General features: G+C 39.7%; 1 protein-coding gene and 1 long non-coding RNA gene across 2 annotated transcripts in view; one reads left to right on the top strand and one right to left on the bottom strand.

Annotated features, from left to right (window-relative positions):
- Positions 1 to 1,022: 1,022 nt before the first annotated feature.
- LOC118493299 lies at positions 1,023 to 22,368 on the bottom strand. The gene is made up of 3 exons (XR_004895289.1): positions 22,355 to 22,368; positions 15,697 to 15,702; positions 1,023 to 1,466 (listed from the first exon to the last, which is right to left on the bottom strand). It is a non-coding gene; the product is annotated as an uncharacterized LOC118493299 (long non-coding RNA).
- The window catches only part of LOC116047827 (fer-1-like protein 4), a 49,624-nt gene continuing 34,227 nt past the window's right edge, over positions 9,191 to 24,587 (top strand). Inside the window, exons 1-13 of the mRNA XM_035992806.1 lie at positions 9,191 to 9,317; positions 12,613 to 12,668; positions 15,458 to 15,546; positions 15,629 to 15,728; positions 15,847 to 15,941; positions 19,089 to 19,133; positions 19,347 to 19,490; positions 19,676 to 19,736; positions 20,784 to 20,915; positions 21,058 to 21,120; positions 21,217 to 21,301; positions 21,972 to 22,140; positions 24,014 to 24,194. Of these exons, the coding sequence (XP_035848699.1) occupies positions 9,239 to 9,317; positions 12,613 to 12,668; positions 15,458 to 15,546; positions 15,629 to 15,728; positions 15,847 to 15,941; positions 19,089 to 19,133; positions 19,347 to 19,490; positions 19,676 to 19,736; positions 20,784 to 20,915; positions 21,058 to 21,120; positions 21,217 to 21,301; positions 21,972 to 22,140; positions 24,014 to 24,194 (1,299 nt within the window). The 5' untranslated portion in view covers positions 9,191 to 9,238. The remainder of the gene's footprint in view (positions 9,318 to 12,612; positions 12,669 to 15,457; positions 15,547 to 15,628; positions 15,729 to 15,846; positions 15,942 to 19,088; positions 19,134 to 19,346; positions 19,491 to 19,675; positions 19,737 to 20,783; positions 20,916 to 21,057; positions 21,121 to 21,216; positions 21,302 to 21,971; positions 22,141 to 24,013; positions 24,195 to 24,587) is intronic.

Raw genomic sequence — 24,587 nt, 5'->3', positions numbered from 1 at the left:
AACTCATTTCTGCTATCAAGCCAAATTCATTTTACCTTGCACGGCAGCTGAATTCTGGTGATATCATGAGATCTCGCAAGAATCAAGAGAAGACTTTAGTCTGAGCAGTCATATTTTACTTACTACAGTTGTAGTCTGTACTACAGTGGGCATATTGGCGGTTTGTGGTAAATAAACAGATTAAAATCTCTTTCACATTCAGTCTGAACTCCCTTTTAGACTCATAATTAAGAACTCTGGCTGTTGCTGTCTTAGTTGTCCAGTGACGAGAGCATTTGGAAGTCGTAAACGTGCTAACCCTCCATCACCACATGACCTAAGCATCGCACTGAGAGTCTGTCTGAACATCTGCTCTGATTCTTTACCAAAGACTGTCTTCTGAATACTGGAATGACCTGAACACACACATGCACACACTTATTGTCAAAATGGGTCAGAACTCATGTTTACTGCAGCGAAGCCACACTTAATGTTACACTGCTTATTAAAAGAGCTATTGCCAACACTTAATCTGCAACCACTTTAAATGACTTAGAAATCATTTAAAATCACCTTTAACCACTTAAAATCACCACTTTTGTTGTGGATGGCGATAGCATTTTTCCTTTTTTTGAAGGGTCCATTTTAAGTGAAATATTTGTACTGCATATTATTTTTAGTGCTGAAGGTTGTTTTAACTTTAGCAAAAAGGTTCATTCTTCATGTTCAGGAAAAAGAGTTTGCAAGTTAGGAACCTGAGTAAAGATTATTGTGTCATATCAGTTGTTATTTTTAGTTGAAGCAGTGTTTTATGTTTCCAGCTGTTAGATTTCTGTCTGCCTCTCGTGCCAACAGTGTCTGCTGCTTCATACTCTGTGCCAGGTTGTTTTTGAATCAAATTTGTTCCACATTCCAAGAAAACAATAGAAACTGCTACCTGCTCACTGACTCCTGTTCACCTCTTAGGACAGGACAGGAGTCGCTGGAAGTGTTTACACGGTGAGATGAAGTGAAAAAGATGCTCAAGTTAAGAGAGTCTTCTACTCACCCTTAATTCCAGTTTTTAGAGAAGTTTTGAATCTGAGGGTCAGAGTTGAACAGGTTTTTATGTTTAAAAAAAAAAAAATGTTTAAATCAGATTAACAGAAAGTAAAGAGGATGACAGTGTTAATTTGTAAAGATGTTTTCTAGAAAGACAATGATTGCTGAGTCTTGATTCATCCAGAGTTCAGGAGAATAACATGTCTTGTTATTCTCCTGAACAATGTCTTTCTGCTTAGGAGTTGTGACCTCATAATGTCTACAATTCATCAGGAAAAAGAGGCAGAGAAGAAGAAGCAGAAAAAAATCCACTTGAAGCAGTTAAAGCTGCAGTGGGAAGAAAGCAAAAAAGCCAGAATTTGAAGTAGAGTAAGACCTCTTCCTGCAGCTCTCCCTCTCCCTCCTGTCACACACGCAATGCATGTACAGAACAGCCAATAAGAACGCTCGCGAAAACAAGCCAAGAGGAGAAGTCTTAGTTTTCTCTCAGAACCCTTGAATTACAATATGATGAAAGATTATTGTGGAATTCTTGCCCAATGTCGCCAGAAATAAATTGCCTACCACAGCTTTAAGTAAAAGCTTTTTCTTTATTGTACTTGGATGACAATGGTATATTTGGGTTGCAAATATTAGTATGTTTCAGAGGGTTTCCTTCTCTCATTCAGTTCAAGTGAATTTCCTCTGTGTTTTTTGAATACATGGAGTAGTAAAATAATCCAGGAAGAAAGCAAAGATCATAAAAAAGTTCGAAAAAATGAATGAGCGCAGTTTGGGAACCGCTGGTTGCTTTGCACATCAAACGTCGGAAGATAATATACATACATCCAGTCAAACCATTAAAAAAAAACAGTTAAAAAAAAAAACTTTAATGAATTCATCTTCCAGGAAAAACAAACTACCAAATTCTGACTAAGTGTCAACGTTAATTTTGATCATGGAAACAGTAGTTTTTAGTAAAAAAACTTAAAAGCTCCATAAAAAGCTAGGCTAATTAAAGGTGAAGTGAGTGATTTTAATCCAATACACTTTGTCAAATTCAGGGATATCTCCTCATGGTCTGCCAGCTGTCTGTTCTGTGTGCACGCTGAAAAGAAATCCGGTGTTTATACACTGCCCTGGCTCTGTGAATGGGAAATAACAAAGTGGCTCGGACCAAGTCAAACAACATTAGTTTAGCTACTCTCCCACTTCCATGTCCTCCTCGCCCACAAGGAACGGAGCAAGACCATGATAGTAATGAAGCCTAAAAAACATCGGAGGTATCCCCTTGCTAACTTGGTATAAAAATGTTGTTTGGGTGTTGAGCTCAAATGTGAACAATCTTTCTCCAGAATTGCTGACTCCACCTTTTAAGTGGACCATGAGTTCAGATTTGTTTGTTGTTTAATCTTAATCTGTGTTGATGCCAAACTGCAGCAGATTCTGTATAGCCTATTGAAGTTTGTCCGTGTCAGAGTGCCATGATATTCTTTTATTTTGTTTTCTTCACTGTTGCCAAAAACTTGTTTTATGTATATGTTCTAGTTAAAGGGACATTTTGTTTTCACACGTGGTTTACAGTGTTAAAAGTATTTGAATGGTAGAAATTTCAGCCAAGAGTCTGCATTTTTCATTTTAAACAGACTGTTTATGAAAAAATCATTATAGAAATATGATCAGAGGGAGTTCAGCCGAACATGCTGTATTGTCATGGCAACACTTGCTACATGTGTTGTCATCAAGTAAAAGGGAAAAAGTTGTCAAAATTCTGAAAACTACAGTCACTGAAACCATCACACTTAAGAAAAAAAAGAGGGGAAAAAAAACAAGAAAAAATGCTGCCTTACACTATCTTGATAAAGAACTACACCTCCTATAATGCTTTGCTCCACAGTGCTGCCCACCTGCTTACTGTGATCAAATCAAACAGTTTAACTGGTTGACCCACAGCACTGTGACTAGCTCCATTGCTCACATATTCAACCAACTGCTATTACCTAACCAGTATTCCTAAACCAGTATAACCAGTAACATCATGTCTGTATGAACGCTGCCTGTTAGAATACAACAATAAAACAACTTTGTAAAAGATAAACCAACGTTTCCTGTGTTTCAGTGGAGAGAGCTGCTGCCGCTTTATTCCAACTTGTATTTTCATCGTTTTTACTGTCATGTCTGTCGTCTGATCGTCTTGTCTCGTGTTTCTTGACCTGTTGGACTTCTTTTTTTATTGATGCCACTGTGTTGCCAGATGTCAGCTATTGGTGAGTACAAAGTTGTTTGTCACTGACAGAAATGATGGACCACTTCATCAGGTATAGTAGTCCTCTTCTTGAAATCAGTTCCTCATGTGAAAGTGAAACTGCTTTGTCTCAAAATACGATATTAAAGCCTAAATTGAACTTGTCTTGTTTGTCCAAGTAACTTCTTATGTATTGCTACAGTAGTGGTGGAAAGTAACTAAGTACATTTACTCATTTACATAAGTACAATTTTGAGATACTTGTACTTTACTTGAGTATTTCCAATTTATGTTGCTTTATACTTCTACATCTCAGCGAGAAATGTTTCACTTTTTACTCCACATTTACTTGACAGCTTTAGTTACTTTTCAGATTAAGATTTTATAAGATAGTATCAGATCAGTTTATCAGTTTAATTTAAATAACAGTTTGAGCCCCAAAGAGGTGAACTTATCTGATATTTCACAAAACAAAGCAACATCCAAAAGATGAATGCAAATTTGTACAGCAGAGCTTTATTTTTTCCTCTTTCCTCTCTAGACATCTCACAACCCCTGAGATCTATCTGGTGACCCTTTGGAGGAGCCTGACCCATAGGTTGGGAACCTCTGGACTAAACTACCAAACTATAAAAAGTAGTTAAACCTAGCTCCACCTTGAGCAGCTACATCAGTAAAATACTGCTTAATCGTTGATGCATTAAAGCTTTAGTGCATAACTTTTTGATATTAATGAAGTCCGTTACATTCAAGCCGTTGCCAAATGAGTTTCTACAAAGCTAATTAAGACTATCAGCTCCACACAACTCTCTCTGTATTTCTCAGTATGGCTGTGTTCAGAAGTTTGTGGTGTCCGGTGACTTTCCTGCGCAGAAACTCGAGTGAAGATAATTAACTCTTCTGAAGTGTCCATCATGTTTTTTTAATCCTCCATGTCCTGCGCGGTCACGGAAGGCTTGTATCTTGCATCACATCTCCTCATTACCCACGAGTTGCCTGTCCCCAGAACACACTGTAAAAAAAACACGGTCTCTGTACACAGCCCAGGCTCTACAAACAGCAACATCAACAAACTGGCCAACCTTCACCACGAAACATACACAAACAGTATTCTAGCGTTCCAGCCAATAACCGACAAGAAGGATTTTGGAGGTGGGGGTTGGAGGTTAGTGCGCGGAAGCACGGAAGGGAAGGGGAGGGGACCATTGACATATATATACATACATACATACATACATACATACATACATACATACATACATACATACATACATACATACATACATACATACATACATACATATATATATATATATATATATATATATATATATATATATATATATAAAGGGATGGGATGAGGAGGAGGGAGGGGCGAGCTAGTCTCAGTTTTGTTTGAAAAAACTTCAAACGTCAACAAGAAGTAACATCACCCAACATCGCTTAGAGCACCTTTAACTTTAACTTATTTTAATGTAATGGAGTATTTTTACATTGTTGTATTGGTACTTATACTTAAGTAAATGATCTGAATACCACCTCTGTAGTAACAAACCAAACAGCGTTACATTAAAAAGTATTTATCTATATATCTATCTATCTATCTATCTATCTATCTATCTATCTATCTTTTCATGTTCAAAACATTGAAAAGATAGAATTATATGTAGCCCAATTTATTTATATATTACAATATATTTATTTTTCATCTTTTTGTCTCAGTTTTTTTATTAAGTTTTGCCATAGGTGTAATTTTATATATATATATATATATATATATATATATATATATATATATATATATATATATATATATATATATATATATATATTTACAAAACCCCACAAACCTTACATAACCCAAATGAGTGTAAAAGCCATGTAACATACAGTATACAAAGACTATTTGACATACATAGAGCTTGTGAACACAAAGAACATAAAACATATTTTGACTAAACGCTACAGGGGACAGTTTACAATGGGGGTGGGGGAGGTGCGTGTGTGTGCATGAATAGGCGTGTCCGTGTGTGTAAGTGTGTGTATGATGAGTGTTTTTGTGATTATAGTATGAAATGTGAGTCGTGGTACTGTGTTATAGATATGAGAGGGAGTGGGTATGAAGTTTTGAGTATGTTGGATTAGGTGAGGCTCACCAGAAGGAAGGGAGTAAGAGTAAAAAAAAAAGGGGTGGGGGTGGAGCTTGGTAGGAGGGGTATTTGTCTATGGGAATTGAGGAGCAAGGTGAAAGAGCCAGTTATTTCCTCCGGGCACAGGGCTTCCGAGGGGGGAGGAGTGGGGCGTCCAAGGGCGCATGATGCCAGAACCATCCCACTCCCGCCCTCCCCATTCCAGACAACAGTTGTTATCCAGCCGACAGACTAGCTCATCTACAAACGCACCTTCTCCGTGATATGTGTGCTTTCTAACGTCTAGGTGCTTTAAAAGAGGTGCAAAGCAGAAGGGAGAACTTATTCAGGTCTCACCTCAAGCACCGCCCTCGCCCTTCCTATGGACTGATTATGTGTCTCCTCTAATATGTGATGCATTAAAAGAGGTGGGGCGCGACTGCGCAGGGCCTCTTCAGGCCCCCCACAGAGCGCCCCACCTGACCCTATTCCTAGTTGATTTGGTTGTTGTTTTCTTGAATGGTAGTGTGAATGTTAGACATCTAGCGTGAGGAGCAATAAAAGGTGAGGTGTGCAGAGTGGAGTCAGCCCGGGCAGTCACAGGGGAGGAGGAGGGCTGTGGAATATATGTGCCCGGGAAGTTCTGAGTGCAGTGGGTACAGATGTCTGAAGTGAAACCCATGTGAAATAATATTCCGTCCAGTGAGGTGAGTCTTGTGGATAGTATTGTATTGTATTAACTGCAGGTTAGTGTTTTTGGTCATGAGAAAGGTATTTTTACAGACTTGGGTCCAGAAATTGGCATCAGTGGAAATAGATAGATCTGATTCCATTTGGCAGAAGGTAGACTCATAGTGGTGTCTGTCTGCATCACTATTCTGTAGATTTTGGAAAGTAGTTTTTTTAAGGATGGTATATTGATAAACTGTGAGACAGATGTAGTGAGTTCTAAATTGACCATTGAGATGTTGATGGTTGATTTAATTACTGATTGAATCTGTAGCTATTGTAGGAAGTCGGTGATGCCAAATTTCTGGACCAAGTCCGCAAATGTGGAGAATTTGCCATTGAGAAAAATGTGATGCAGATGAGTAATGCCTTTGTCTTTCCAGGTGTGGAACCTGAGTGTTCTCTTGTTGCAAGTGAAATCGGGGTTATTCCAAAATGGGGTGAGTTTCGAGGGTGAAGGCTTTGTGTCAGTAATGTTGAGGAATTTCCACCAGGCTGTCAGACTTGAGCCAATTGTGGGTGCTTTGAAACAGGGTTGTTTCTTAATTGGGGGTGTGGAAGGGCAGGTCTAAAATCTGGAGGTTATTGCAGATGGTTTGTTCTAAATCTAGCCAGGTGATATCGGATTGGTTGGGGTGAGTCCATCTGTGCACATATTGAAGATGATTTGCTAAACAGTACAGGGCGAAATTTGATGCTTCTAATCCTCCTAGGTTTTTTGGTTTTTGAAGGGTGGATAGTTTTATTCTTGGGGTCTTGTTTTTCCAGTAAAATTTTGTGATTGCTGAGTCTAGAGATGTAAACCAATAAGTGGTTGGTTGTATTGGGGTCACTGAGAGGAGGTAGTTTACTTTGGGTAATATTGTCATTTTGATAGTGGATATCCTGCCCATGATGGAAAGTGGTAGGTTTGTCCAGCGTTGGAGGTCTTCCTGAACTGATATCAGAAGGGGGGTGAAGTTTAATGTAAATAGGTCTGACAGCCTGGGGGAAACTTCTATACCGAGGTAGGTGATTAGTTTATGACTTTGATTTTCTCTTTTATTGAAATTAAAGGGTTTTGCAGGAACAGTAATGTCATCTGCATAGAGGCTGATTTTATGATGCATATTTACGGTCCTGATGCCTATGATGAGCATATTTTGGCGTATGGCTGCGGCTAAGGGTTCAATGAAAATAGTGAATAAAAGAGGTTCTCTGGGGGGGCATCCTTGTCTAGTCCCTCTGTGCAAAGGAAGTTCATAGAACTCAGCTGAGCATAGAACCTGCTGAGTCCTGTAACGCTGCAATTGTAGTTTTTTTCTTTGTTTCTTTTTATTTGATTTGCCAAGTATTTGCCAGATTTATTGCCATGGTGAACATTTTCCTGTCTCAACCTGTGTATTAGAAATTGGGTTTGTTTGTTAATTATTTCATTGAGTTCTGACTTATATTTATCTAATTTACTCTGAATTTCGACTGTTGGATTGGGCATGTTGATGTTTTAGAGATGTTAGATTTTTTTGTCAGATTTTTTGTCAGTGTGATGATATAGATGCTGGACGAGTGTATCATCAAGGGAGTCTGTATCTACATGGGTGAAGATCCAGAAAACCATGTGCAGCAATATGTAGTATGTGTTGTGTGCTGACTACTCCCTTTTTGTTCTCCTGATTGATCACTTGGGCTGAAATGATTCATTGATTAATAGAAAATGTATTGATTTATAATTTTGATAATCTATTAAAATGTTCTGTTTCATAGCATTATACAATCAATACTTAAAAAATCTGAGACATGACTTTAGACTATAGTTGTGGTGGATATGCGATTATTTTCAATGTATTTTCTTTATTTATAAGTCATTGATTATTTAAAATTCATCAGATTATTTAAATAAACAAGAAAACATCACAAGTTTAATTAGTTAAATTAATCGTAGTTACAGCACTATATATCTTCCCACACTCAAATACTGTTCTGTCAACATTTTTTTCTCACTGTGATTTAATATTAATTTATTTGTTTCTCGATTGGTCTTATTTACTGGCTTTTTTTTTTAACAGGGCATGGAATAAGGCGCCATCAACAAGGCCATTGAAGACACCACTGTTGGGATTTATGCTCTTAAAGAACATGCTTCAAGCGATGAACCAGAGGACATCGGAATTGTCCTTGAAGACATCAAGGTGTTGCAAGATCTTGATAATGTAGCATTAGCTGTTGCTATGCTGTTTGGACTAATGTATGCCCTAAACTTCAGCTACCCTGCTGACCTTCATTATACCTTTGAGGTAATCCAAAAGATTTTCATGGAACTTGATAGAGGGAAACTTTCCAACAAAGCACTCGCTCTAAAAAACAGGCTCTTCCAGTGAAAGGGTCTGAGAGACTGCGCCGTCAGCCAAACGGCATAGTTGTCCCTAAAGGCATCGTTGGTATGGGTATACCATTTGGACTAGTTTTGTTTGTTTGAATTAACTGGACAGGATTTGCATGGAACTGCATTGAAATAACCTTTTGCAAACAAAACAAAAGTTTGCTTTCTAGAAAACAGGCTCTTTTAGTAAAGACTGAGCTGTCAGCAATAAATCAACAGGCATCTTTGGTACTGCCATACCAGATGGACCGCTTTTTCCCTTGTGAAGCCATTATGAAAACAATTTCGAAAACGTTTTTCTCTTTGTGTTTATTCCTCAGGAAAAAAAAATGTACACAGGGTTGATATTTTAGTTTTTTTTAGTCATTTATATCTATCTATCTATCTATCTATCTATCTATCTATCTTTCATGTTCAAAACATTGGAGATTGTAGCAAATCTGCAAGGTAACAGTTAGTATTTCCTGGTTCTTGTTTTCCAAATATAAAATTCTTTGCTTCTAGCTCGATTAGCCCCAACATCAGCTTTTGGTTTACAATGCAGAACTTGAACCACAACTGAGTAGATTCACATTATTATTATGACGTGTGTGTGTGTGTTCTAAGGAGGAAACTGCTACAAAAAACTCTATTTGCTTTCTCAAACAGTAGACCTGCCCTAACACACACACTCAGTTACCCCCTGTGACACTGTTACTAAAAAATACACACAGCAGTTAGTTTCCAACTGCAGAAGAGGGACACGATGTGAACAGGTAGACAGTCAGCAGGATCATCATGTCCATCAATGTGAATCTGAGGAAGATCTACAACCTTCCGGGACGATCTGACAGAAAGGTGGAACTCTGCTTCAGAGGTCAGTAACACACACTCACCTGTTTGTAACTACATGGATAAAATACCTCTGGAACTCGACGGCCAAAAGTATGTGGACTACCCTAACTTTAATCTACAGTAATTTTGGTCTGTTTTCCTGGTTTGTTGTCGGCCACTTTGAAAGTAACTAAGTACATTTTCTCTACTTAGTACTTTACATTACTTGAGTATTTCCATTTTATGCTGCTTATACTCCATGACAATTCAGAGGCAAATATTGTACTTTTTTAGTACAAGATCTGAGTACTTCCTCCACCTCTGGGCAGTTATGTAAGATTCTTTAAAATACTATATTTTATTGTAAGTAAAAGTCCTGCTTTTTTAAAAAAAAAAAAAAATGTATTCAATTAAAAGTTATGTAGTATTAACACCAAAGTGTCCTTGTTCTTGAATCAACATGTGGCTTTCCTGATCCAACAACAGCTGGAATAACTACACAGAGTCATGTGTTGTTGTTGTTGTTGTTGTTGTTGTTGTTGTTGGTATTTACTGCTGATGTTTGAGTAAATGTATGAATGAAAAGGAGAAAACATTAGTGTAACCTCCACTGCAGCTCAGCAAGGGACCACAAAGAGGGAATCCTCTACTGAAAAGATATTCACTTTAGAATTACTTGATTTGACTAACTCAGACTGCTGAAGCCTTATTTTAACTTCAGATAAGATAGAATATACGTTTCCATTGTAGATTTTGTACCCAATCACTTCTACTGGAAACATGTTATGAAGGAGTGCCTTAATGTGTAGATTGAGTCAAATCCCAACAGCAGTTATCTCATCCCAACACTTAGGGCAGGGTCCCAACATTCCACCATGAGCAAGCACTGGCAACGGTGACAAAAGGAAAAACTCCCCTTTAACAGGAAGAAACTTTGAACAGGAGGAATAATCACAAGAAGCAAAAAGGGCACCTGACTATTGTTTTAGGACTGACTTAAAAAAATGTGAACATTTCCCTTAAGACTGCAAACGTGTGGAGGTTTATCAGCACTAACTGGGACAGGCTTGGTTAAAGTACATGGCTCTATTAAGCTTATATCTCTGTTGGTTTAATTTATTTCCACATAATGAACAAATAAGGAGGATCAAACATACAGTATTATAGTGACATTCAGATGATGGTAAGAAATGAACGCACCTTCAGATATAAAGCAATTAACTTGAGTTAACTACTGTTCAAGCACATATACGAATTGTACTTAAAAGATAAATAACATATTACTTTGAAAGTAATCTGTCTGATAATAGTTTTAAGAAAGCAACATATCTCCCAAAATCATTGATAAAAGGAAATGATGTTTAATATTTATTTCGATTTCTCAATATATATTATCTACATTTACACTTGTAATACTTCTCCCCATATGTTTTTAAATTGCGTTAATTTGTTATTTTCAATTGTCTAGTTTTTCATAATAATACAGTGTAGCAGTGTGGGAGGGTATATAGATTTCAAGTCTTTAACTACAATGATAAAAAAAAAAAAGAATAATCCAACTCTGCAGATAACTCACTGTATCCTGTAATATATCTGGATTTAAAAGAATAGATTTTTGATATCAAGTGATTACCGTCTGGAGGTTTTGTTATAAACTACATAGTGTTCAATAATAATATTCAGGCTGAATCTAAAATGTTATATATGACTTCTTCATGTCTGTTATATATTGTTGCTTCTAAAACCAGATAATCTGCACATTAGCACCAATAACTCTACTGGTGTTGTATAGACCGTGGTGAATTATGGGATAGGCCTACACTTTGAGTCTCTCAAATACCGCTCAATACCACTTTGAAGTTGTATTTACTCAAGTACTGTACTTGAGCACAATTTTGGGATACTTGTACCTGAGTATTTCCATTTTATGCTACTTAATACTTCTACTTCACTACATCTATGTGACAACCTTAGTTACTGTGTTACGTGGAGACAGAGAATAGTGGACCCAAGCGCAGAGAAAGGTAGGCAGGCAGGCAGAGGGTAGAACACGAGGATTTGTTTCAACAAAAAACAGCAGTACAGTGACTGGAAAACACCAGGGAAAAATGCAAAAAAAACACAAGGCTGAAATAAACTGACTGAATACCAAACAAGAAGTACGAGGAACAGAAACTCACGGCACGAGGACATAGACTGACCGGGTGAAGACACAAAACACTCTGACAAAGGACAAGAGGAAACACGGAGGCTAAATACACTAGGAAACGAGCAAACCAAGAACAGGTGAGACAACAGGTGACACACATCAGGGCGTGGCAGGACAATCAGACAAGGGCGGGAAACACAGAGAGTAAAACTAAACATGAGAAGACAGAAAACAGACTATCAAAATAAAACAGGAAACAGGAACAGACAGAAAACATGACATCAAATAAACACAGAAACTTGACACAACACTAAACACAAGGAGGACAGAGAACACAGGAATAACAAAACATACACAATTCAGAATAAACACAATAACAGGAAACCTACAAAACAGGGGCATAACTATACAGAATAAAATATACAACAACAGAACATACACAAATGAACAACAAACAACAACAAAAATGAACAAACGGGTAACAGAAATGTCCCAAACCGTAACATACTGGTTACTTTCCAGATTCAGATTATTAATGCAAAACATATATCACCTAATAAATAATGCTAAATTGTTACAGGTTAAGATACTCAGCAGTAAAGTCGTTAATTAGCTCCACCTTTACCAGCTGCAATTTTAAAGTGATTAACGCATTTATAAATTCAATAAAATGTATTTAATGAAAACGTTTTTAGGATATAAATCCTCCATACCAGACTCTCCATCTACAAAAACAAATGAAACAATACCACAATATTCATGTTCCAGATAACAATCATTTTACAAATAATTTCACAAATAATCCAAGAATATGCTTTAAAATTATACAAAATATCCTTTGTTGACCAGAATTTATCCAGTCTATTTTTAAAAGAGTGAACTGAGGAGCCTGCACTACATCCTCTGGAAGCTCCTTCCCCGTCAAAGCATTAATAATTTGATATGTATTATTCTGAAATAAGAGTACTTTTATTTTTGGCACTTATATTATATATATTATATATATTAAATATATTTTGATGCTAATACTTTTGTATTTTTACTTGACTACGACTTTGAATGCAGAACTTCAGTATTTCTACATGGTGGTATTGTTACTGTTACTTAAGTAAAAGATCTAACTTCACCAGCCAGTTAACAGTTATCAGTACTGTTGCAATGGTTACCTGTCTGTGTGTCTGTCCTCCAGGTTTCACCCATAAAACCAGAGTCCTGCATTGTGAGAACTTGGCCATCTTCAATGAGGTCAGTAAAACAACACCACTGATCTGATGTGTGACAGGAGGACAGAACCAATCAGAACACAGAATGATGAGGTCATCACATAGAAATAAAATGGATAGAAATCAACATAGCAGAATGGTCAGAGTGGCAGCCATTTTTATGTGTATTATATTATATTATTATATTATATTTTCATGTGCTTCACCAAAGAATTTCTAATAAGGGAAGAAGTTCCACTCTCTTGTTACTTCCGGCTTCTGAATTAGTTGCAGTTCCACTCTTGATCCATATAGGGAGCGCTCACAGGCGAGTGCAGAATGAATGGGACTCTATGGAGCTACCCCTCAAAATCCACTTTTCTCAGGATATAATTTTTTGTCTAGCAATTTGAATGTTGGATTCGAAAGGGGAGGCAAAGAAAATACACACTGCTGGGTGTTAGATTTTTTTAAAGTGGCTTTTTTGTTCTAAAAAGACTTTTAAAATGTCAATGACGTCATACAGACATATAGCCAGAGATATTGCTTTACGGCAATCTCTGAGTCGCTTTCTTTTTTCTCTTGAGGCATCGACAACACAGCTGACAGGTAAGGCTCTCCCTGTCAATACACGTGCTAGAAAGAGGTTTGCTAATGTTTTAAAGACCATGCCGAAATATTCACTCTGACATTCTGGTTCTGCTTCGGATGCCATCAAGCGGGATCTCCGATCGTAGTCAGTCCTTCACTGACCAATCAGCATTCATTAGAAGAATGCTAGTGTGTTATGGGCAACAACGGTTCAACCTGTAAGAAATCAAAATGACATAAGTACTCGTTCATTCAACTTTTGACCTATAATCCATGTTGAACTTGCAAAAACTACAATCAAATCTGAGATTTCTCAACGACAATCAGGTGAAAGAGACAAATTTAGCCGTCTAGTTCCATAGAGTCCCATTCATTTTGCACTCGCTTGCGATCACCCCCAGTGGAACTCTGGTGGAACTGCAACCAAATTCGGTACAATGGGGCTGAATAGGGAGTGGAAAGGCTTCCGTAGACCAACTTTGGCTTCACTGTCTATGCGTGTTCTTCTTCTGTTATATTGGCGTTTGGCATAACAACTTGTTGCATGACTGCCACCAACTGTTGGGCATAGCCTAGAGTATCAGGTGTGTGAAAACATGGAGGCCACAATAACAAAGATTTGCTGCTGTTTTCTTATGCGAGCGCCTACTTGACTTGAATTGGTTTACTTGTTACTGGCAATAGCACACAACTTTTATAACTAATTTAAGTTACTCTGTTGAAACCAATGGACGACTACAACCTAAATCGATAGCACATTGTGGATGTTGGCAAAAGTATATTACATGCATGCGTGAATTTTCTATATTTAGGAAAAGATTCTCACCCTTCAACACATTTGAACGATCGACGGCCATGTTTCTGTACGTCAGTTGTCAACAACGCGTCACCAACTGGAAAACTAGCAAAATCTAGCCCCAGTTTCCCACCTCTGATTCCCACATGAAGTGACGTGAATTTTCACTGGGAAAAATGTTTTTCCGATGCCCATGAATGCAAGGTAACTATCCGCTGATCCGCTGCCGCTGGGTCTAACTGTCCCTCCCCCTCATTCCCCTCGGCTCGGGAGAACATGTCACCATGACAACTAACAACTATCGCCATTTTGTTTCTGGGCGGCCATATTGGAGGCACTCGGTGTAAACAACTGAATGGAGTAATGGAGTATTATGCACTTTGGATACTTTAATACTTTATGTCTAAACAACAGAAAAGCTCATCAAAACGCATCCAAGATGCAAAGGCATGGAAGGACTTAGACCACAAAAAAAAGGCGCAATATTTTGAGAAATTACAGTTTACTGGCGGTGCAGATCCCTACAAGTTGTCTCCCTCTTCTTGGACCCATGGCGGCCGGTGATTCTTCCTTCAGTTGCATATCCCGATATAGTCAACTACCTGGTTTTCTCGCCGAGCCCATACACAGTGGAAGACCTTAAATCCTCCAAAAGTTTGGAGGCTTATAACCAGATGGTGTGGATGGGTGAGTTAGACGCAGTACCAAGTCATTAACGACCGTTGTGTTGTGAAGGCCAAAGTAAGTAATGCAATAACGTCTTTAATCAACCTAACCTTATCTTCTGTGATATCATTGTGATACTCAAGGTGTAGCCAAGTGACTCTGAATCGTTTATTTTCATTTCAAAGACCGAACAAGACAGAGTTTTCCCTCGTAGATCCTGGTTGAGCTTTGCCAACCACAAGCGCCTCCTTTCCTCTGATAACTTCTGGCATTCCTCTCCCTGGTTTTTAATAACTTTTGGAAGTCGATAATATTCCAAATGTTTTTCTCGGTCTGACCTATTGGTACAACCTAAAACACGGCAATTTCAACAAAAAAAGTCAACCATTTTCCTTGACGCCGTTCGGGATCTACTTCAGTGCCTGTGCTTTGTTGTGATGCGGAATACCTCCAATATGGCGACTTCTGGTCTGATGACGTGTCGTGAAAACCCTCTATCAAATGAACACAGCAAACAGTTCAATGGCCTTTCTATCCTTTTTATTTCTATGGGTCATCATTATGACCAGTCAGTTCCTCTCATGTGCACTAGATGCTGCTGTCATAAGACTGTATTGAAGTGAGTGGGAAGTCAGTGTGAAGTTTACAGATGGGTCCATTCAGGTAGAAGCAGCTGTGAGGATGATGAGCCGCTGAGATTTTAGATAACATGACCTGATGTGTGTGTGTGTGTGTGTGTGTGTGTGTGTGTGTGTGTGTGTGTGTGTGTGCGTGCGCAGCATTTCCGTTGGCCTCACTATGGTAAAGTAATCAGAGATGAAGTTTTGTCCATCAGTGTTTACAACTGCAGTAAGGTCTTCTCCAACAGGTAAAACACACACACACACACACACACACACAGTTTTCCCATCAATTGTCAAACATACCTAAGAAAATGTGTGTGTGTGTAGACTGCTTGGTAAGCTGGTCGTCAGTCTCCAACATGTTGTTACCATGGGGAGGCTGTTGCTACGGGAACCTCTCACTGATGCCAACTACAGCCCGACTGATGTAAGGACACAAGGACACAAAAACACACACACACACACACACACACACGCACACACACAGTTGTATGAGAGATCACTGATGTTGTTGACATCACTTTGGGTTCTTCTTCTCTCTGTAGATCTATATCGAGTTGGATGTTCGGTATCATCCAGTTGAGGGATCAGCAGGAAGCTGGGAAGGACTCGACTTCCTGAAAGTCGAAAACACGGATGAGTAAGAGATAGTGGCCACACTGAACTGGAAAACATCTTTTACACTATACTGTAAAACAACAGACAACAGTCTCTGGTTGTAGTGTGGATGAAGAAACAGAACTTACTTGTCACCGTTTGCACGTTAAAGGAGCACTCCAACATTTATTTAAATCCTCTTTTTCCCTGTCTTCTCCATCTCCAGTCATATGAGAAGATTTCTCTGTCCACTGGTTTCACAGAAATGTTTCAGACTAGTCTGTAGTGTTAGGCCAAGCCTAAGTCTGTTCTTAGTTTAGTCTAATGGAAGTTAGACAGTTTTGACAAAATAAAGACAGACGAGCACTTAGAGTTTCAAAGTACCTCAAGTGATCTTATGCCTTATCTTTGCCTTATGATACGTTTCTCCCTCGTCTCATAATTTGTGGTTTATCTTACGTTGCAGAATGAGTGATAAGAAAGAATAGACAACTTAGAGACCACAGTAACTCCATATACAGTGGGGAGAATGGATTTTGACCCACTCCTCCATACAGACCTCCAGATCCTTCAGGTTTTGGGGCTGTCGCTGGGCAATACGGACTTTCGGCTCCCTCCAAAGATTCTCTATTGGGTTCAGGCCTGGAGACTGGCTAGGCCACTACAGGACCTTGAGATGCTTCTTATGGAGCCACTCCTTAGTTGCCCTGGCTGTGTGTTTCGGGTCGTTGTCATGCTGGAAGAACTAGCCACGACCCATCTTCAATGCTCTTACTGAGGGAAGTCTTGGTTGTTGGCCAAGATCTCGCGATACATGGCCCCATCCATCCTCCCCTCAATACGGTGCAGTCTTCCTTTCCCATTTGCAGAAAAGCATCCCCAAAGAATGATGTTTCCACCTCCATGCTTGACCAGGTCCTGCCGTGTAGTTCTGGGCTGATCCCTCACCTTCCTCATGATCATTGATGCCCCACGAGGTGAGATCTTGCATGGAGCCCCAGACCGAGATCATCTTGAACTTCTTCCCTTTCCCAATAATTGCACCAACAGTTGTTGCTTTCTCACCAAGCTGCTTGCCTATTGTCCTGTAGCCCATCCCAGCCTTGTGCAGGTCTACAATTTTATCCCTGATGTCCTTACACAGCTCTCTGGTCTTGGCCATTGTGGAGAGGTTGGAGTCTGTTTGATTGAGTTTGTGGACAGGTGTCTTTTATACAGGTAACGAGTTCAAACAGGTGCAGTTAATACAGGTAATGAGTGGAGAACAGGAGGGCTTCTTAAAGAAAAACTAACAGGTCTGTGAGAGCCGGAATTCTTACTGGTTGGTAGGTGATCAAATACTTATGTCATGCAATAAAATGCAAATTAATTATTTAAAAAAAGATTTAAATGTGATTTTCTGGATTTTTGTTTTAGATTCCGTCTCTCACAGTTAAAGTGTACCTATGATAAAAATGACAGACCTCATCATGCTTTGTAAGTAGGAAAACCTGCGAAATCGGCAGTGTATCAAATACTTGTTCTCCCCACTGTAAATACACAGCAGTGAGACAGTTGACAACTGAGGAGTTAGCAGAAGTTGTACTGAACCCTGCCACATTAAGGCTGCATTCACATCAAATCAGGCGTTGAGGTGATTAACGCAGTGTTGTGCGTGGTCACTTAAATGGCGCATTTGTATCTTGATTGTGTTCCCCATGGTGCAAGCATTTAGCCATGCTGCTAGTATGCCAGGTCCTATGAGTGATTGCCTGTCGCATCGACAGTTTAAAGAAACAAATTTACTTTCAATAACTAACCAGGATACGAGGCCTATTTGTCACGTTTGTGATTGTCTGTTGTTGGTGTTTCCTGTTTTATTTTGAAGTCTCTGTTTTTCTCCCTTGTCTTGTTTTACTTCCTGCCTTGTGTTTCCCGCCTTTGTGATTGTCTGCCTCACCCTGATTTGTTTCACCTGTTCTTGAGCCCTAGTGTCACCTGTCCCTTGTTTACCTCGTTACCCTGTGTATTTAGTCTCTGTGCTGTCTTTGTCTCGTGTTGGATCATTGTCAGTGTTTGTATGTTTTGTTTCGGGTTCAGTGTCTTGCGTCGTGTCTTGAGTTCTGCCTTCTTGCCTGTTTTGGATTTTTTTCTGTCAGGGATCTCTCATGGAAGTAGTGAGACTTGGACCCAAATGCAGAGTTGAAGGAATTTAATAACCAAACTCACAACAAAAAGTGTCCAGAGGTAGGCAGGCAGGCAAACATAAAAATATTCCAAAACAGGCAAGAAGGCAGAACACAAGACACGAAGCAAGACACTGAACTCAAGACAAAACATACAAACACCGACAATGATCCGACACAAGACAAAGACAGCACAGAGACACAGGGTGACGAGGTAAACAAGGGACAGGTGACACTAGGGCTCAAGAACAGGTGAAACAAATCAGGGTGAGGCAGACAATCACAAAGGCTGGAAACGCAAAGCAGGAAGTAAGACAAGACAAGGGAGAAAAACAGAGACTTCAAAATAAAACAGGAAACACTAACAACAGACACTCACAAACGTGACACTATCATTATGGTGGGTTTTAAACTGGTGCACAAAGCCAAATTTAGTGACCACGTGAAACATAACATTACACATTGTGTTTTGTCTGATTGCCGGTTACGTGATTAGTCACCACAACGTGATGTCGGGTTGCAATTCTGTTTCAACTTTTCGCCGCAGGGCTGCTGCATTTTGTTTTTCGGCATCCCCTGCAGTCCCCACAGCCTAAACGCCACAGCCTAAACGCTTACTATTCAAATGAATGGGAGGGCTGATTTGGTGTGAATGCAGCATAAGAAGCCACAGCTTCTCAGCTCTGCCACAGGTCTGCAATGCCTTGACATTTTATGCTACTGGAATATTTTTGTATTTTTACACTTTTTATTTTGTTTTTTGTTTGAAAAAAGTCTTAATTTACCAGAATTCATATTCATAGCCATAATCAATGTCTGTCTTTGTAAAAGCGGTCCCAGGGTGTGTTTGGCCTAACTTAACACAAACATTGGAAGCAGGGGAAACCAAGCTCTGTGAAAAGAGAAAAAATCCTACAAAGAGTCAGGCAGTGAGATGTTTTCAGTGTTTAGTGTGTTATAGAAAAGTGCAGACCTCCAGTGTTTCTCTCGTGTCATTTTGTTTCTCTTCCTTCCTTTATCCTCAGATCAGCTCTGGTCATCAGGAATGACGGATTTAATGACCCTGAAAGGTTGTAAGAAGTTACACGACTCGCACATTCAGTCTCTGAGCAATACTGGGTATTGATACCAATGTATATATGAAAAGATAATATTGGCCAAAAACATCAGACATGCTCAAGTATGAGTTAGACTTTAGTCTGAACAATAAAATAAAAACAAAGTACACATATTATGTACTTTGAGTAACTACTACTACTTTCTATCTCTCTCTCCCCTGTCAGTCAGCTGACTGTCGCTCGTCCAGGTCAGTTGGAGAGAGAGGCTCGGCGTCTGGGGCGGAGCTTGGTCCAGACTGGGGATGATGATGATGATGATTTTGATGACGACCTGATGGACTTCAACATCATCTTCACTCCTCTACTGAGGTCTGGTTACTTTACTGTCTGTCTGTCTGTCTGTCTGATCTGTAAACTGATCTGCTGTCAACAATGTGTGTGTGTGTGTGTGTGTGTGTGTGTGTGTGTGTGTGAGTGCGTGCGTGCGTGCGTGCATGCGTGTGTGGGTGGGTGTGTGTGTGTGTGTGTGTGTGTGTTCCTGTGTGTTTGTGTAGTCGTTGCAGGCCGATGTCCAGAAATGTTTCTGCGGCGACGCCCAGATTCCTGAGTTTTCAGGTGAGTTTATTCATCCGTTTTTTACTGCTTATCCAGGTGTCTGTTGTTGTAGCCCAGTCATCCTTTTCTCCAGCCACATCTTCGAGCTATTCCTGGAGGATCCTGAGGTGATGTGTAGTCCCTCCAGCATACCCTGGTGTGCCATGAAAGCCTTTAATTAAAGTGGCTATGATCTATATCTTTATGTGAGAGGCAACGCTCATAGTGATGAACCTCCAGAGTATTATCACTGAATCTGCAGCTTACCTGAGTTTCAGCTCATTTTTAAGCTGTCTGGCACTAATCTTTACTGTTTTGGTTCACCAATCTGTGATGTTTCTGCAGCAGGCAGTTGTTTTGATAAAGAATAATAATCTAAAAGCCCGCTGTACACTACCTGCTGAGCACCAAACAGCAGACAGACACAGTTCGACACTAGCTTGTGAACATAGCAGAGCATTTAGCAGCTAAAGAGCAAGATATTTCCCACTCAGAAAGTGCTTTACTTTTTGCCTGAGAATATGAACACAACTCACAAGAGTAACTTGTGTATAACCAAAGCCAACTAGTTATACAAGCACTAGCACAGTGTTCTCCTGCAACAGCCCCCACAAGAAATCCTGAGGGTCATAAGCCCTCTCCAAGTCTACAATACAAGTAGACTGGATGGGCAAACTACCATGAGGAACCCTCCAGCATCCTTGACTATTGTTTCACAGCTGGGACAGAATCTGAATTGCTTCTCCATGAATAAATGTTCAACAATCAGCCAGGGTCTCTTTTTCAGCAACATAGTTCCGTAATAATTGGAGCACAATGTGAACTGTCCCACTGATATATGCCGGGTGGCAAGGGTTCATTTAGTTCTAACTTACTTTTTTGATGCTGCTTAACGGGAGATACAGTTCACAGATAGACCTTCCAGGCAATTTAGAAGAAACCATAAAGATTTTTTACATCACAAAGGTGTGTGTGTGTGTGTGTGTGTGTGTGTTTGTGTGTGTCCGTGTGTTTGTGTGTGTGTGTGTGTGTGTGTGTGTGTGTGTGTGTGTGTGTGTGTGTGTGAAGGTGAATGTGAACATCCTGGAGGCTCAGAAGCTGGTTGGAGTGAACATCAGCCCTGCAGTTTTCATCAGAGTGGGAGATCAGAAAAAACACACTGCGACGCAGAAATCCACCAACTGCCCCTTCTACAATGAGGTACTACAGAGTGGAGACAGTAGTGTAGTACAGTACAGTTTAATAAAGTAGAGTACAGTGGGGTACAATCAGTACAGGACAGTACAGTGGAATATAGTACAGTAGAATACAATACAGCTGTTTACCTCCCCTTCTCTTTCAGAACTTCCAGTTTGAGTTTCAAGCGACTCCACAAATCCTCTTTGATAAAGTCATAGAGATAAAGGTCAGTTCTACTGTTTTTCACTTCTGTTTCTACTGCTGTTACTGTACCATGTGGGTGTGGCCAAAGTGAACCCCTGTAAATGTCCCCTCCTCTCAGGTGTTCCACAGGCGGACTCTGGCCTTCCTGATGACCCACATTGGATCCTTTAAGATTGATATCTCCACCGTGTACAACCAGCCAGGTACCAGTACTTCTCACACTACAGTACGCTGATCCAAATACAGTATAGCAGGGGTGGCCAACCAGTTAGGTATAAAGAGCCACAAAAAAACCCGCACCATAGCAAAAAGCCACACAACACATGCACGTCCACACTACAACAGCAACAGTGTCTTCTAGATCTAATGACAGTCATAATATATAGCAGTTTTCATATTTTTTTTTTCTCACTTAGATTGACTCAGTGGGAAACCTGACAGTCTTTGTTATCCACAGTCCTTTTCAGGTCTTGCTTGAACTCGGTTGTGGCCACTCGAAGCAACTCTCTCACTCATTTGTCACTAAAGGGGCTTTCAAACAGTCGGATTCAGCAGTGAAAGGGTTAACGAGGAAGGTGATCTGTGGCCGCTGTTTTTCCTCAGGTTGCAGAATCTGTCCTCAAAACTCTGCTGCATTATTTTCCATTTTAAAATAATTGGCAGATGCATTCAAATGTGTTTTTTTTTTTACTTATCTGAAATACTGTATGTTTCAGAAAAGTTAAAAACAACAATCAACCAATGACACAACCCCCAGCCACACAGTAAGAGCCTCACAGGAGCAGGCAAAGAGCCGCATACGGCTCAAGAGCCACAGGTTCGCCACCCCTGCAGTATAGGATTCACTGACCTCTGACCTCTCTACGTCTCCAGACCACCGCTTCTACCAGAAGTGGGCACCTCTCACCGACCCGGCAGACACCAGGTCAGGGGTCAAAGGTTACGTCAAGGCCAGCCTCAGTGTGCTGATGAAGGGGGACGCTATGAGCATGGCCAGTCTGCCCCCAACCTCCTCGTCCGGAGCCAGTGAAGACATAGAAAAGTCAGTACCAACACATTGCAATATGTTTATACTATATAACTACACAGCATAGGCGCCAATTTATGTCTTCCTCGGTGGGTGCTCACGGGCGCACGTCCTTTAAAGCAGCCATATTATGCTCATTTTCAGGTTCATAATTGTATTTTAAGGTTGTACCAGAATAGGTTTACATGGTTTAATTTTCAAAAAACACCATCTTTTTGTTGTACTGCACCACTCTCTCTCACTGCTGCAGATCCTCTTTTCAGCTGGTCTCTGTTTTAGCTACATAGTGAGACCTCTTTTCTTCTTCTTCTTCTGTACTATCTTTGATTGCACTGCACATGCTCAGTAGCTCAGATGTAGATCATGTCAGCTAGCTAGCTCCATAGACAGTAAAAGAAAGGCTGTTTCTACAACTTCGGTCAGTTACAAGGCAGGATTAGCTGGGAGACTTCTAAATGAGGGCGCACATGTAAGTAGTTCTTTTGTAGATTATGGTGAACTTGTGTGTGTTGTAGCAGTGCTTTGCTATTGAGAACGAGGTAGCATGCTAGCGTTAGCATGCTAGCGTTAGCATGCTAACGCTAACGCTACGAGCTAATGGTTGCGGTTAGCCTGCTCGTTTCGGCTTGTGACGTCACAAGCCGTGCCGATTTTGAACAGCTCACCCAGAGACTGAAGGCAGGACACATTTTTCAAAGTTTGTATGTGTTTGGAAGCACCAGAGACACAACATAACACCCCAAATCCCAGAAAAAGTGATTTTTTCATAATATGGGCACTTTAAAAAAAAAGTAGTCAAAAAATGTAAAAAAATGCATTTCAGAACCTTAGGGAATGGACAGCAGCCGACACGAACACACACGCCTATTGACTCAATAATAAAGCCGTAAAGTAGGCTATCTTTCACCTCAGGACATCGCCACTTCTCACAAATACAGATAGGATTGGAGATGAACACGTAACTGCGATCAGCTTCGTGGGAAATTAAGACTCAATTGCACCTGTCTAGTAGCCTAGGCACACTATAACAGACGCTCCACTTAGCACCAACTGCAATGTTTAATTTTAAATGAATGTAGCCTACTGGCAGCCTGGCACTGGATGCTCAGTATTTTCCGTGGGTGCTCGAGCTCCGGAGCACCCACGGTATCGGCGCCTATGCTACACAGCACTTAACAAAGGACAAAAACAGATGTGATGACAAAAGTCATGAATCAGCATGGCCAGATTAACATACATAAAATGAGCTGTGGGCCATTTTATGTTATGCTAAAATGTGCCCCCCCTCCTACTTAAGCACTGTACTTAACTGTACAATTTTAAAGTACTTGTACTTTATTTGAGTATTTCCATTTTGTGCTACGTTTTAGCTGTGTTCCAATACAATTCAGAGGGAAATATTGTACTTTTTTACTCTACTACATTATATTGTAGTACTACAGCTTTAGATACTTTGCAGGTTCATATTATCAATGCAAAATATAATCAACTAATGAATTATGTTGTATTATTAAAGTTAAGATACCCAGCAGTATATAAACTAATTAAAATGAGTGTCACCTTTACCAGCTGCAACATTATGTGTTGGACACACTACTGCAATAATCATAATCCAGTAATATATTGCACTTAATTTTTTAAATTGGCCATTCTACATAATGAGTTCTTTTACTTTTGGTACTTTAAATATATTTTGATGCTAATACTTTTGTACTTTTACTTAAGTAAGATTTTGAATGCAGTACTTTTACTTCAGTAAAAGATCTGAATACCACTGCCACCACTGCCGCCGAGCCTTGATCAGTTAGTTAAACGGTGCATTATGTTGAGGCTAAGTTTGAACAGCTGATGCAATCGGATCTGTGTTCTGACTGTGTTTTTCTTACAGGAACCTGCTGCTTCCTCGTGGTATGGCTTCTGAACGTCCGTGGGCTCGGTTCCATGTCCGGATCTACAGGGCCGAGGGTCTGCCCACCATGGATGCAGGGCTGATGGCCAAGATGTCAAAGGTCACTGACCGGACGGTCTTTATTGATCCCTACGTACAGGTGACCTTCGCTGGACAACAGGTAATCAGACGTATAAATACATTACATTACATTTAGGGCTGTCAAACGATTAATTTTTTTAATCGTGATTAATCGCCAAATTTCTATAGTTAATCACAGTTAATCGCATGTTTTATCACATGATGAAAATTCTATTATTTTGCATTTAAGAACTGTTTTTAAGTACATATTAACAATGAAAAGCCATTCTTACCAGTGTATCTTAATTGGGAATCAAATGAATGCAAGGAAAGTTACTTTATGAACTTGACTTTAAGATTTGTAATTGTTTATTATTTATTTACTGTAAACAAAAGAAAAATGTGTGAATCTGTCATTATTGCACAATTCCTACAAGTACCTAACCTAACTGAGATGTAACACTAACCCTTTGCTTATACAGTACAAACAAAA

This window comes from Sander lucioperca, chromosome 16 (assembly GCF_008315115.2).
Source record: "Sander lucioperca isolate FBNREF2018 chromosome 16, SLUC_FBN_1.2, whole genome shotgun sequence".
In the NCBI taxonomy this organism is placed as follows: Eukaryota; Metazoa; Chordata; class Actinopteri; order Perciformes; family Percidae; genus Sander; species Sander lucioperca.
This window is presented reverse-complemented; position numbering and strand designations above follow the sequence as displayed.